The 15331-nt window shown below is 46.0% G+C and overlaps 1 protein-coding gene across 4 annotated transcripts in view; it reads left to right on the forward strand.

The window, feature by feature from the left end:
- Positions 1 to 15124, forward strand: part of SUN2 (Sad1 and UNC84 domain containing 2) — a 177495-nt gene extending 162371 nt beyond the window's left edge. For all 4 annotated transcript variants that reach the window (XM_069231309.1, XM_069231308.1, XM_069231310.1 and 1 more), the window contains 6 exons: positions 1803 to 2039; positions 2470 to 2554; positions 3753 to 3868; positions 4976 to 5143; positions 9712 to 9804; positions 10934 to 15124. In XM_069231309.1, the coding sequence (XP_069087410.1) occupies positions 1803 to 2039; positions 2470 to 2554; positions 3753 to 3868; positions 4976 to 5143; positions 9712 to 9804; positions 10934 to 11047 (813 nt within the window). In that variant the 3' untranslated portion in view covers positions 11048 to 15124. The remainder of the gene's footprint in view (positions 1 to 1802; positions 2040 to 2469; positions 2555 to 3752; positions 3869 to 4975; positions 5144 to 9711; positions 9805 to 10933) is intronic.
- The last annotated feature ends 207 nt before the right edge of the window (positions 15125 to 15331 follow it).

A 15331-nucleotide genomic window follows, 5' to 3' on the forward strand; every position in this document is an offset into this window, starting at 1 on the left:
AAAACCATAGTATAGATATATATTATCACCTATGGAGAATTCAGGTGTTGCACAATATTAAATCTAAGTATCATATAGAAGGCCAGGACTGCAATAGCGACAATGCAGAAAATCTGGACAAGTATGTGATGTCTGTAGTCTAAAATTAAGTTCTCTTCCCTAACCATTGATCCTAGCTCCTAAAGTTTTCTAATACTAAAGGAATATCTGGGAAAGGTTAGCAAACAGAACTTCAGTAGAAGATTCTGTTCGAGAGGTGTGGTGGCATGAAGCCACAAAAAGTATGAGGCCTGTAACTCAGAAAGGTCCTCTCTGAGCAAGGGGAATCTGAATCTCTTGCCAATTAAACCACACTTAAATCTTGGTTTTCCAGCTGTGATGGCATCATAACCAAAACTCTCATTTAAAAAACAAAACCACAAATCAATTATAATTGACACTTCGGTCTCCTGAAGCCTTCGGCACTCAACCTTGATACACCCTCACATTCAGGATTCTCAAAGCTATAGCTGCCAGTGCCAGGAAACTCCTTCTGTCCTGCAGCGCTTCTCTCAGACTCTCTTATCTCTCGTGCACAACAAGCTCCTTGTTAGCTTCGGCACCTGCAACTTCGGAAAAACAAGCTTTCACATTGAAGATTAGAACACACAAAAAAGAATGCGCCCTTCACTCTGACCATGCTAAAATGAACATGAATGTACTTTCAGTTCAATATGCTTTAAAAATTATACTTGTCGAATATAAAATGATAAAGAATAAACTTTCTAGAATACCATAACATTAACATTCTTGGAAATGAGGATTAAGTATGGCATACATGAAACATTAACTTTATTGTGCACATTTACTGATATATTTCAGTGCACTACATTTAACAATTCATTTTACACATTACAAAAAGAAAAACCACCCGTTCTTCTCACGTTTTAAGAGGCACACTGGCACAGCCAGGTTATGCTCTTTCAGACTTTACTCTTTATGAAGATCCCAAGTCTAGGAATCCTCACACTGCTCACGCTCACTTCACTCTTGGGCTGTGCTTAAATTGAGGCAGTGGTTTCCGGTGCTAAGCACCGAGACTTAATTGTCAGCACTGGCACTTATGGCAGTCTGTTCACCATGGCGCTGTCAGTCGAATTTAGAGATAAGGACAACAGCTGTTTATTAATTCAATGCGCAATAAAAAAAAATACTAATACCTACCACCCAGGCCATTTGTTTTTAGTGTTGAAGGCCTGGAATTGTCACATGTTTAAGAGACTGATGATTAATAAGGTGTTGGTGTGGTCATTGGCAGCTCCGGAAGAGTCAACTGGTGGTGCAAGCTGCAGAGGCTTCTTGGCAAGGGTTCCTGGCACCCTTAACAACTTAAGCACTGCTCTTGGGGTTCAATGTCTGGAGGAGTGGAAAGCCTCAAAATCAACTGACGTTAGGAAGGTTGGTGCCTGTATGGGCCTCGCACATAGTTTCCAGAGTGGAACGGCATCAGTGCAGAGCTCTACGGTGCCACTTGACGGCACGGCAAGATACTACTAAAAGGTTTCCGGATCCTATCCGGTGTCTGGGAAGTATTCAAAAGGTGGGGAATCTGCAGCTAGATTCTCTTCCATAATAAACATTACTGAAGGTAAGTAATTGATCATTATTTCTCATTGCAGTAGTTTCAAATGTTTAGCTGTTTGCTGCATGTCTGTTCATTGGGTCACCTTGGTGCGCATGTGCACTCTGTTTTCAGCTCTCCAACACACAGTGGTTCTACACTGTAGCTTCATGTCTTGCACTTCTGCTCCTTTCTCGTCCAGATAGAGCAGCAGTTTCCAGAATGGGTTCAGCGTCTCCTCTTACCAGTGGGCACTTCTGGAACCGGGTCACTCTCTGGTGTCTTCCTGCGCCGTGACGAGCTGCAGGAGCAGCTCCTTGATCTTGAGCGCCGAATTCTGGCTGCAGCCAAGGAGGAGCAGAAAAGGTCACCACAGCATGCCTCTGCTCGTGTGGGGGTTGTGCTGCAAGGAGGAGCACTCAGTGGTGTTACGGAAGAGGTGAGCGATCAAATACAAACAAGCATCCCTTTTACGTGTGCCACTTTCTCATAACTGACCTGCCATAATAATGCCTATGGTTTGCTGCATTGTTCCTACTGCTCTGTAGATTAATACACCAGCCCCATTACAACCAGCTTCGGCCCCTTTCTACACGTGATGCCCCTAGTAATGTCAGTGTATAGATGGATGCACCTCTCCCTGTTAACCTGCACAGCGCACTCTTACATTTGTTGACCCTGGTCATGTCGGTCCAGAGATTGATGCACCCACCCCCTAACCTGCTAATTCCACTCTCTCATGAATGTTGTTGTTGTAAATCTCAATCTATAGCTTGTGTGCCTTTCCCTGTTACCTGTATAACTCTCTCTCACCCCTGATGTCTGTTAATACTGGTCCTTAGATTGATGCACCTCTCGTTTCTTTTCAGGACGTCCATCAGATAGTAAACCGTGCCTTGAGCCGGTTTAGCGAGGACCGCATCGGACTTGTAGATTACGCACTGGAGTCTTCAGGTATGTTATCACAGTCAGTCACTCGTGGTGGAGTAATGTGGGGAAGTAAATGATAGGCTTGATCTAACACTAGTTCATGCCAGCGACCTTGTGTCAGACAGCAGGTGGCAGTGTTTAAAAAAAAAAGAAAAAAAAAACTGACACAGTAGAAGACATAAGAGTATAGTATGAGCAACAGAGTAGTAGCATACTTTCTTTCGGACTGCCTTGCTGTTTCCCATGTGCACCTCCTGGTCCTGGTCATGATGCTGGCTGAGGCATTCAGTCTGGTTCCCGATCTTGCTCACTGTTGTAGCTCTACACACACTCTGTAAGAGGAGCATCTGGGGAATTAAGTAAAGAGCATGTTTCAGCCCAAGAAAGAAAAAAAAAAGTCTGCCGTAAACCAAATCAGAAGCATTGGCAAAGCCAGTGGGTCTGGGATTAATGTGCTAAAGCGTCCTGTATTTGCACAAGGAAGCAAGGCATGGGAGCCAGCAAGCGCAGATTAAGGTTTCTGTTTTGAAGTGCAGTTCAATGGAAGCATACACCCAAACTGCCAGTAGCGTTAGGTGAGACATGAATACTCAACTGAGTTTAGCCACGCCGAGATTGACAGCGTCAAGTCATTTTTTGAAAGAAGCTGGTCGGACAAAGGTAGTGGCTGAAACATGTGGACCCATAACCCATTCTATATATATTGTAAGCAGAAGGCCTGCTTGACAGCTGTCAGCCCAGGCATAATGACAGCCTGTTTCCTTGGAAACAATCTAAAACATTGAGAGTACTGCCGAACTACTCTACTTTCCAAAAACACCAGGAAGTGTAGATGCATTAAAGATCATTTGGACTGCTCTTACAAAACATTTGCTTAGCATTGTAGAGATGCCATAGATTGTAGATTGGTGGCAAGAATGCAGTATTGGAGAGGGGGAAGGACCCAGGTTGGAATCTGCAGCTAAAGGGCTTTTCACCGTTTTGAATAACAACATAAAAAATAGTGGTTCCCGGCAACATGTTAAACGGTTACTGGACTATTGTTTACATTGATGATTTCTAATACATTTTGTGACCGAACACCAGAGCTTTGTATTGTACCATTACAGCTGCCTAGACCTTAGCACCTATTGCTGCCAATGAGATGCTTTCTGAGGTTACAGTGAACAGATGAGACATGTGGCCTATCCTTGACCGCGTTTCCCGTTTTGCTCTTTATCAGGAGCGAGCGTCCTCAGCACACGGTGCTCGGAAACCTATGAGACTAAGACTGCCCTGCTGAGTCTGTTTGGTATTCCCCTGTGGTACCAGTCCCAGTCCCCTCGTGTGATTTTGCAGGTAAGGAAGTCAAGCAGATATATCAGCATGTCCTCTTCCATACACACACACAAGCCATAAAGCAAGCTGCAGCATTGCAAGACTCCCTCACATAGAATCAGTATTGCAGACAAAAGCAGTGTTAGCTTTCTTCACACACGGAAGCAGTACAGCACAGGTTACAGTAGTGCAAGCATCCCTTACCCACAAGAAAGGTGCAGGAAGCATCCATGCTTCCAGCACACAAATAACATGCAATTCTGCTGCATGTGCGGTGTAAATTTCTTGCACACAGAATAGATAGAACATATCAGGAATGTAAGCCTTCCTTCTCACAAAAAAGGTAGCAGCAGTACTGCAAGCTTCCCTCACATGCACAGATCCCTTAACTGCACTTATAAGGGTGAACTGTTTGACAAGTCTCTTGAATTGCTAAATAAGGAGGAAGCATGGCTGGAAATATTTGTGCTTGAAATTAAGAATACAAGCATCTGGGATCAATTCTGGATATATAATCTGTCATGCAACTTCATTATGGTACATTTTAAGGGTTTTACTTTGGGCACTGTGCAAGCAGCTGTATGGTGGTAGATGTGCTTCAAGTAAAGGAAATCAATGGTATTCCCTGCTTCTATGGAGCCTTGGAGGGTTAGTCCACAGCAGAGGTGGATGTTTATTGACCTAAAACCTGTGGAATAGGTACGATGATTACCAAACTTAACTTCTACTCCACGCTGCTACCAAAGTCATGGAGAGCAGTTGAAAAAATGACATTGTGTCTCTTTAGTCTTCTTATGTTCCTGGATGAAGAGTGTGTTGTGGTATCTCTCGATCATTAGGTATCCCATGAGAGCTTGTCACTTATACGAGATTAACCTCCCTGCCACATTTTATACTATTCTAGTGAATAGACCACGTGGTATCTACCTTCTGCAGGTGGGATTGCCCTTGAAGGCAAAGCAGGGATAGTAATATTATCTCACTTCTGGCAGATTCCCAGGATTCTGCTGCATCCTTGAAATAGAATGGCTTTGCAATGTCTGGAGGAAAGGTAACAGATCGCTTGCCTGCTCCCCTATCCTAGGCTATTGCTGTTGTGTGTTCTATTTCTGTTCTCCTTTTCCACAGCCTGATTCAAACCCTGGAAACTGCTGGGCCTTCCGTGGCTCCCAAGGCTTTGCTGTTGTCCGGCTATCCAGTCGCATCCGCCCCACAGCTGTCAGCCTGGAACACATCCCCCGGTCACTGTCACCCAAAGGCTCCATCCCCAGCGCTCCCAAGGACTTTGCAATCTATGTGAGTATGAGCAAAGCAAAAAGTAAGAGTATCTGGGTAAACTGGTTTAAGGTCAAAGATCAAACGTTCCTCTATATGTGGGGCAAGACAGGTGTTGGGGATATACCACCATCACATGTTTTCAAAAGTGCTTGTGTGGTATTACTTTTGGTGCCTAAGAACTGTTGTAAATCACAGTTTAAAAAAAAATAGAAAATAAATTTCTTAGAAGACCGTACCTCGGTAATCAACTACGAAAATGAAGGAACACAATGCTTTGCATCACATTAACTGAAGTTCAAGCTAAACCTTATAGTGACTGTACTGACCTTACACTAACCCTCAAACTAACCACAGTATTAGTCTCAATGCTGGCCTGCAGTATTAGAATTGTTACATCTTACCTTATCCACATCCTTGGGAGCTTAATTGTTGCAATGTAGGGTGTAGGAAAGTATCCCCTTTTTGGCATGGTTACCCCCACGTTTTGGCTGTGTTCACTGGGATCCTGCCAACCAGGACCCCAGTGACTGTGCTCTCTCCCTCTAAATTTGGTTGTTCCTGACTTAGTACACCCCACAATTGTCATACTGGTGGCCCCATGTAAGTCCCTAGTATATGATACCTAGGTACCCTGAGCATTGGGGCACCAGGCGTTCCCTATGGGCTGCAGCATATAATATGCCACCCATGAGAGCCCATCAAAATATGTTTGCAGGCCTGCCATTGCAGCCTGCGTGAAAAGGTGCATGCACCCTTTCACTACAGGTCACTGCACCAGGTCATTGTAAGTCACCCCTATGGCAGGCCCTACGGCAGTACCTGTGTGTGAGGGCACCCCTGCATTAGCAGAGATGCCCCTACAAACTCCAGCTCCTTTTCCGTATCAAATATGTCGGAATCATACGTCAATACTATTGCCAGTATTGGTTGTATGATTCCATGCACTCTGGGGCTCCTTAGAGGACTCCTAGCTTTGCTCCTACCAGTTTGCAGAGTTTTCCCAGGTGGCCCGCGTTGCTGCCATCCTACAGACTGGTTTCTGTCCTCCTGCTTCTTGCCCAGCTCAAGCCCAGGAACAAAGGATTTACTTAGTGAGTGGGAGGCAACACCCTCTCCCTTTGGAAATAGGTGTTACATGGCTTGGGAGGGGTAGCCTCCCTAAGCCACCGGTATGCTTTGAAGGGCACAGTTTGTGATCTCCTTGCATAAATCGGTTTGCACCAGTCCAGGGACTCCCAGTCCATGCTCTGGCGCAAAACTGGACAAAGGAAAGGGGAGTGACCACTTGATTCTGCCATCTTGAATCCAAGGTGGGGAGAGGCCCCTAGCAGCGTCCGAGTGGCCTGGCCAGGCGGGTGACGTCACAGCCCCCTGCTGATAGGTTGTCACCCTGCTAGGTGACCGGTCCACTTCCTGAGCTGTTTAGTGTCTCCCTCCAGTGTGGGTCCTCAGATTTGACATGCAAGATTCCAGCAGGACTCCTCCGCATCATTTACTTCAGCTCCTGGCCACTGAGACTGCAACTGGACCCTCCAGGAACTGACAATCTGCAACAACTCTGCTCTGCAACATAGTTTCTCCGGCTCCTTCCAGCAACTGCAACATTTCCATGGCTGTGCATCCTATGAGGGCAACAATTCTTCAACCTGCACAAGAAATAAGAAGGAATCTCCCTTGGAGTGAAGGAGTCACTCCCCTGCATCCGCAGGCACCTGCTGCAATGATAACCAGCTGAGTTTATCCTCTCTCCTCTAGAGGGGTGTGGATCCTGCATCACAGGTGGTGGTCTGGAGTGGTCCCTTTGGTCCTCCCTACCAGCTATCCAACTTGGGAGATGGTAAGCCCTTGCCTCTCTTTGTAGGACAGTACCCCTGTGCACCGTGACTCTTGCAGCTGCCAAGGATTGTTGGTTCTTCTTCCAAGGTATCTCCAGGCTCTGTGTAGCCCCCCCGCGCACTACTTCCTGCAATGCACAGTCTCCTGCCTGCTACTCCAGTGGCGTGGGACACTTCTTCAGGTGTGCTGAGTGGGCTGTGCCTCCTGTGCCTGCTGCCTGTGAGTTGCCTATGGGGGCTGCCTCCTCATCTTCCACCTCTCCTCACTGCTGAGGGTCACCTGGGACTCCCCTCCTTAGGTTGAGTCCCCCTGGCCCTTGCTAGTCCCCGGCAGCTCTGCAACTCTTGATCTGCGTATTTTGCCTTTGCCAAGGCTTGTTGGATTCCTGTTGGAATCTTGCACGTCAAATCTGAAGGCCCACCCTGGAGGGAGACCCTTAATAGCCCACAAAGGGGTATTGGTCACCTAGCAGGGTGACCACCTATCAGGGGGTGGCATGCCGTCACCTGCCTGACCTGGCCACTCAGATGCTCCCAGGGGCCTCTGCCCACCTTGGATTCAAGGTGGCAGAATCAAGTGGCCACCTGGAGGAGCTCTGGGCACCACCCCTGGGGTGGTGATGGACAGGGGAGTGGTCAGCCCTCTTTTCATTGTCTAATTTCTTGCCAGAGCAGGGACCATGGGCCCCTGGATTGGTGTAAACCGGTTTATGCAAAGAGAGCACCAGATGTGCCCTTCAAAGCATACCGGTGGCTTAGGGAGAGTACCCCTCCCAAGCCATGTAACACCTATTTCCAAAGGGAGAGGGTGTTACCACCCTCTCCCAAAGGAAATCCTTTGTTCTGCCTTGCTCTGCTTGAGCAGGCTAAGAAGTAGGAGGGCAGAAACCTGTCTTTGGGGTCGCAGCAGTGTGGGCTGCCTGGAAAATCCCAGAAAACTACAATGCTAAAGGAGCCCCCAGGGTGCATAGAATCATACAACCAATACTGGCAACAGTATTTGGATATGATTCTGACGTGTTTGATACCAAACATGCCCAGGTTTGTAGTTACCGTTATGTAGCTGGACATTACATGTGTCCAGTACACGAGTAAAATGGCTTGCCCGCACTTACGAAGTCCAAGAAAATGGAGCTAAAGTTTGTCTGGGCACCTTTGCTCATGCAGGGTCGCCCTCATATACAGGTACTTGCACCCTGCCCTCTGGGCTAGGAGGGCATGCCATAGGGTTGACTTACAATAGCCTGGAGCAGTGACCTGTAGTAAAAGGGTGCATGCACCTTTTCACCCAGGCTGGAATGCAGGCCTGCAGACATATTTTGCATGGGCTCCCATGGGTGGCATAATACATGCTGCAGCCCATGGGTAACCCCTGGTGCCCCAATGCCCTGGGTAGCTATGTATCATTTACTAGGGACTTAAATGAGGGCACCGGCATGCCAATTGTGGGGTGTGCTAAGTCCTAAGCAATCCAATTTAGAGGGAGAGAGCACAATCACTGGGGTCCTGGGTAGCAGGATCCCAGGGAACACAGTCAAAACACAGTGACAGCAGGCAAAAAGTGGGGTTAACCATGCCAGAAAGAGGGTACTTTCCTACAACTCCAAACTCATTTGTGTTTCCTGTTAGTACAGACATGTTTACTAAGCCTCTTTTAACTAGAGAGAAACTGCTAGTACTACATATTAAGTCGTTCTTCATCAAGACTCTTCTCGTACTTCTCACTACTTTATCAAGGTGCTGTATACCAGTTTTTCCCAAGCTGATGACTGGAATGTAAACATTGCCAAAGTAAAACTTGACGTTCTTGTTTTGCAGCTCAAAGATCTAGATCCACAAACAAACAGGGAGTACTTCTATTAACTCTACTTCCTCAAACAATAGGCATATACAGAACTATTGATATTGCCAAATAAATCAATCCAAGATGACACCTGTTGTCCCACTGAAGTCTCATTACTTGCTCATGTTTATTTTCACAGTCTGGGCAACACCTAATCATCTTATTTTCCAGAACATTTTTGTGTTTCTCTCCTAGGTAAATTTTTTATTCATTCAGTTCAATCACAACTAATATGAAATCTCTACACTACAGTGTGTACATTTTTTATGCATAGCTGGCAAGTGTTTTTCGCCTGTGTTTGTGTGTGTGTGTATATATAACGTGCTTGGACGGTGTCACAAGCATGTATAACGAGCTTGGCAACTTTAGCCCTTCATATCTTTCTGTTTTGGGAGAACCTCAGTCTGAGTCTGCCACGTTCACAGATAGCTAGTTAGCATATTATCTTCACAGTATATATTCTCTTCGTGTTTTGAGACTAATAACCACTCCAATATTGCTGCAATACTGCAAAGTGGATGACTGGGCCATTGCCAACTTGGTGGTCCTTCAGTTTCTAATAAAGGGGCAACCTCTCAATCCAACACAACTGTTGCCTGGCTGTGCACCTGAGAGGACTATGCTGATCTGCTGTAGAACGTGGCGACTCCTAAATCACAACGGCTGCCAAGTGGATGTTCAGCTTGAGTGAGGCATTGCAGGAATACAATTATTCAGTTTATACAGAGGGGTAGGATCGCAGATTCAGTAATGTTGCTACACACAGCTAGATGACTTGGTTACTATCATTACTCTTGTCTTCTATGTACTGGGGGTGGAGGGAAAGACTTGATTTAATTTGTTTGCTATAGGACTGTTCTCTTAATGCCAAATGTGATGCCTTCTTGCCCCACTGTTGTCTCCTTAAGGGACATGAGGAGGAGGCGCCGCGTGAGGGGACGTTCCTGGGCCAGTTCACGTACGATCAGGATGCTGAACCAATTCAAACTTTTTGGTTTCAGGTAAGCAACAGCAGAGATGTGACAGAAGGTCTCCAGATGGTGGGGATGAGACAGTGGGCCTTCACTCATTTTGGTCGTCTTTCCATTCAGCTGTAGAGGTGAACCAGAATCTTCTCTGTTTCAATCTTTAACTTGACTATACAGCTCCAAAGATGACAAGCAACATATCTTACTGCAGATCCAATGTGCTTCTATTCTCAGAGGAACTGAGATATTAAATATTGCAAGTGGGATCTGTCTTTCTAACCCACCCCTCTCCGCCCTGCCCTTGTGTCCATTGGAACCCATATCCAGCCTGTGGAAAAAGGCTTCAACAAGTCTGTAGATTTTCTTGCGTTCCTCATATAAGTGCTGTGACTAAACCCATCTTTCACCATTTGCTCCTACTTCGAAGTATCCTTCCTCTCCTTCACCTTACCCAGAAAATCACCATTATATTCACAGTGGTTATAATCCCACATCGACTACTATAACAGCATCTACGTCGGCCTCCCTAATCTATATTTAAGATCAAGTGGGCCTAGAATCACAATGATGATGTCCTGTTTGGCCTGAATCTGCTCTGACAATCTCACCAACTTTACAGGACCTCCTTTGGCTCCCTCTGAATGAAAGAGCCAACATCAAGTCCCTATGAGCCATCCTCAACTAATTGTATGGCTGATAACTGGCCTACTTGTCTAAGTTGTTCTCCCATCCAAAAGCCAAAAATGTGCCAACCACAACCTTCTCTCCATTTGATTAGTCCGATACACGAAGTTTGGAGGCAGGACTATTCATGTGCATGATCATCCCTATGGAACTCTTTTCCAAATCATCTAAGGCTTGACTTGGACATATTCTGAAAACAGCTAAAAACGCACCTTTTCAAACATCCCTATATTAACCTATTTTGCTGCCTGCACCAGTGCCCAACCCAGACTTGTTAGACACCTAAATCCAGCCCCCACCAGCCCTCTGACACGTTATCAACTGCTTATCATAGGTATGAGAACGTGGTCTAGGATTATTGTCCATCATTTCATCTAGACCCATCTCTGTTGTATCTTGGTGAATTGAAGCACTTTATAGAATCCCTAGGTAAATAAAATAAATAAATTTTGTTTTATTTTTGACTTTGTTTCTGCAGGAGGAGCCCTTAGCAACATATCAGATAGTGGAGCTGAAAATCCTCAGTAACTGGGGTCACCCTGAGTATACGTGTATTTACCGCTTCCGGGTGCACGGAGAGCCAGAGGAGTGAGAGCAAAATAGTACCCGACTCCTATGGTACGCAGAACCGTCGGACCAGGATAGGAATCGCGGCTGAGAGACTGTGTGGGAATATTTTTTGGAGGTGGAAAAGCGGTTCGAAAAATGCACTGATAATGCCTGGAGAATTGTTAAAGGTTGGGAGGGTTCGGGGAACTGGGATTTGAGCAACTTTTCCTATCTAGGACATGGGAAGAAAAAAAGTTTTGGTAGAGGCCATGTTTGGTTAGTGTTTTAGAAGCACCCATTAGAGATGTCGTAGCTCCTAGCCATATACTAAAATGTACTGTGCGCACCAAGATTTGTCCAGCGTGTTGACCGCAGCCTGCGTTCACTGTCCAGTCCAGATTACCATGCGGCAGAGATCCACAGGTGCAGGTCTGTGGGCAAAGGGTAGAACATAGGCCACCACAGCTTAAAAAAATAGAAGACAATAGAAAACTTCGGGTTGGTGGGAGGCGGGCAAATATTTACCATATCAATTGTGAAGATGTATGGTGTGTTGTAAGCACATCGGGGAGGGAGCTGGGCAGAATCAAGTCTTTCTGCTTATTCCCTTTCATTTTTATGCTTATATTTTAAAGCTTTAATTCAGTGTTAAGATCGTATTTATTTTTTTATAGACTATTTCTGTATTGAAGTAGCAGGAAGTTGTTCCGTGTTTATTTTACTCTCCTCTGTTATTGAATAGCAGTATAGAGCAATCTTCAGTGTTGTTTTCTGTCCCTCCCCACTTGAGAAGTGGGCAGCGGACCACCTGGGCCTTCCTCGGCTGCAAAATGTCTAGACATTAAGCTTTGGGATCATGCGAGGTACGAACCGGCGACCGCCACAGAGCTTACTGCCCAGAAGTAAATGTCAGATCCCCATGGAGCAGCACGGCCCGGCCTCTGATCTTGTGCTCTAGTCAGGTCCTCTGGCCACAGTTGCTAAGCTTTGCCTTCCGGAAAAAAGTTGCCTCCAGCTGATTGATACAATGCTTTACATTAATAGAGCTAGCTGGTAACTGTATCCATTTTATTAAGCCACTCGCATGATTTGTTGATCAGTAACAACTGTTCTTGCTTGACACTGGCTTCTACCTCAGCAATAGCCCAACATGGCAAGAACAGCATTATATTGACCCCACTGAAGCAGGCCCACAAACTGGAAGGTAGATTATATCGGCCTGTATCCACTTAAATTGTGCGAGGACCCGCACACAATTATTTGGGCCTGAAAGAGATTTGATCTCATTGCGCACAGTCTGTTCGGGGTGCATCGGGTCCATCGAAATGGTGGGCGACCACAGGGACATTTATTCCCCAGGCCGCATGACTTTTCAGGGCCCTGTTTTCATACTGTTAAATGTATACCTTGTGAAGCAAGTCTGCCTTGTTTATAAATGCTGAGGCAACTAACCAGGCTTGCTACTAGACGGTATCAGATGCGGTTTTCTCTTTCCCTGGTGGATCTTTCTTTTTACCTAGAAACAGGTGCGTGTGCTGTGTCTGGCTTACACAAGCCATAACCCCGCCGGAGTAGGAGCAAGGAATGCTGCCCCCCTCACAGTATACCTCTCATGCCAGAGTTTAGTAAGATGCATATAGTACTGCATTTCAGGAAGCTCACCAGGCTTAAGAAGGTAAAATCTTGGCACCAACAAAATGTAAGACAAGGGGGCAGAGCAAGAAGGCTTGCGGCTGGCGGCGGACACAGCTCAACCTCAAAAACCGGAGGAAAAAAAACATGAACAATTTGCAAGTAAGATCGCTGCCTCTGTAGACCTTATTGATCTGACACCGAAGTCCATGTTAAAGTGGCGCCATTGGGTAAGAAGGCGTTTTCGCTCAGGGAAGTTAGTGCAGCACAACCGAGAGCACGTATATTTGTCGGGCAGTGGCACATAAATAACGGGGTCTGCAGCTGTCACTGCGAGGGAAAAGTTTGAATGAGGGGGTCGCAGTGTTATAGGTATGTACCCCCTTCCAGTGACAGTAATGCACACACCCACTTGTGCTGAAAGTATGATCTAGAGCGTGTAACGAAAGGACAGTTGTTTGTTTTGCTGTTCTCCCTCGCTGTTTTTGCTCTGTTTGATTCTTATGTGTGATATTATTTAAAGTGTGTATAATTCTTGCTTATTTTATTGGTGTGCCACTGAGTTCTTCTAGGAGCCCTGCTGTCCGCTGTCTCCAGCTCTTGATTTTTCTTCCACTTTCAGCTGTTCCTCTTCCCCCGCTTTCCCTCCCCCGGCAGCTGGTCCTGTCCGCCCCCCTCTGCGCCACTCATTCCCCTCCTCAGCAGTACCTGTCTTCCAGTGCTTAATTTGTTGGGGGGAAAACAGGTGCCAGGCACTGTCAAGTGCTCACTGCGGCTCGCACCACCCATTGCCCCTGCCAACCCAGCCAATGCCAGTACCAACACAACTACTTACCCTCACGCTCCAATAAGAGTGACAATTCAGACTATTCCCAGCCCCCAAACTATGAGACTGGCTTGGGAAACCGGTATTACTACTATTACATTTGTCATTATTAAGCACCAATGGCAGACTGGCATAAGTACCGGTGTTGGCAATTAAGTGCCAGTGATGAGCACCGGAAACCACTGGCTCAAATTAAGCACTGCTCTCCTTTCCTCTCCGCACCACCGCTCCATTTCTCTGTTTCGGCAGTTCCAGTCAGTCATCCATTTTTCGTGAACCATGTGACTTTCCCTCTCCCCTCTCCCTTATCTGTCCCTTCCTCCACTGGAGCAGGGCTTGTTTTTAAAGTATTATATTGGCGCATTTCATTTGCACTTGGCTTAGCTTTCCGAGGCGTTCACAAAAAGTCTGTAAATAGATTTTTCAACTTAATGCAAAAGGACTTTCACCACTGCCGATTTTATACTTATAGAGAAGTTTTTGTTACTATGAAATCAGATTGTTTTGCGTGTTCTCTCCTCAAGCATGAGGCTTACGTGTCGCTACCTCGTGTACGAGAACCTAGCTTCTTAGCCTCATAAAGAGAGCCTAGGCACCATCCCCTTACGTAGGAGGCCCAGGCATCTCACCCTTACACAGTTTTCACATAACATGGGGAACCTAGGCCCATATTTATACTTTTTTAGCGCCACATTTGCGTAATTTTTTGACAAAAGCGTTGCACACTTACAAAATACAAGTGTATTTTGTAAGTGCGCGCCGCTTTTGTGTCAAAAAGCGGCGCAAATGCGGCGCTAAAAAAGTTTAAATAAGGGACCTAGTGTCTTTTCATATCCTAAGTCAAAACATCCAAGTGGCCTCCCTCACAAAGGGAGTTGGAGGGTACCTCCTTCTAAAGGGCAAGTGAGAACCTCTGAGACCTTGGTAGTTGCCTCTTTACACAGGGTACCTGAACACCACCCATAATAAAAGCTCAAATATCACATTCTCACACAGCGAGCCGAAGCATTTGCCTCCTCGTGCATAATAATTGCACATCCTACCCAAGGGGGTCTATCAGTCACAAACCCACTCCAGGAGTTCCAGGATCTGAAATATAAGGGGGGAGGTGGGGGGGGGGGGGCGGCAAGGTGGCCCATCTCACACACAGAGACCACGAGAGTCTCTGCCCCACCCCCCCACCCCTCCGAGGTATCTCACCGTAAGACAGGAATCCTAGGCCTCCCCACCCCCTTACATAAGAAGGCTATGCATCTCACCTCTACGCAGGGACCCTGTGCATCTTTCATACAGGGAGCTCAAGCATGTTATCCTCACACAGGGCTCCTGGAATCACCACTGTTTTTACACAGAAATCCTAAGCATCTCACCCTTGGAGAGCCAACACGTCTCCCTCCTGCACGAGGCACACACAGATGAAGTAATAGCGCCCTCCCTCCTTTATACATGAACATCTTCACCTTATACGGCTTCAGCATCCCTCATTAAAAGCAGCAAGCCTTTCTAAGGTGAGGGCCCTGTCCTTCATTGAAACAAAAGTTCATCACTGTGTTTTTTTTTAGGATGCAACTTGGTTGTTTTTAACTAAAACTGCCAGAATACTGCAATGTTTAAGACAGCATTTATGCCTATGCAAGCAAAATAAAATCCCAAGAAAGAGAATAGTTTGGCTGTTATTGATTTTGTTTGTGCTATTTGAAAAAACACGTATAGGACAACATCAATATTACACAGGAATGAGAATTTGTTATAAATTAATTAGAAAGGTATTTTTGATGGATACTTCTGCCTGCAGGTTCCTCACCTCTTGAATCTCCTCTAGACACCAGACCTGATCTAAAACAAAAAATTGAAATAATTTCAATGCGA

The sequence above is a fragment of the Pleurodeles waltl genome, chromosome 4_2 (genome assembly GCF_031143425.1).
Source record: "Pleurodeles waltl isolate 20211129_DDA chromosome 4_2, aPleWal1.hap1.20221129, whole genome shotgun sequence".
In the NCBI taxonomy this organism is placed as follows: domain Eukaryota; kingdom Metazoa; phylum Chordata; class Amphibia; order Caudata; family Salamandridae; genus Pleurodeles; species Pleurodeles waltl.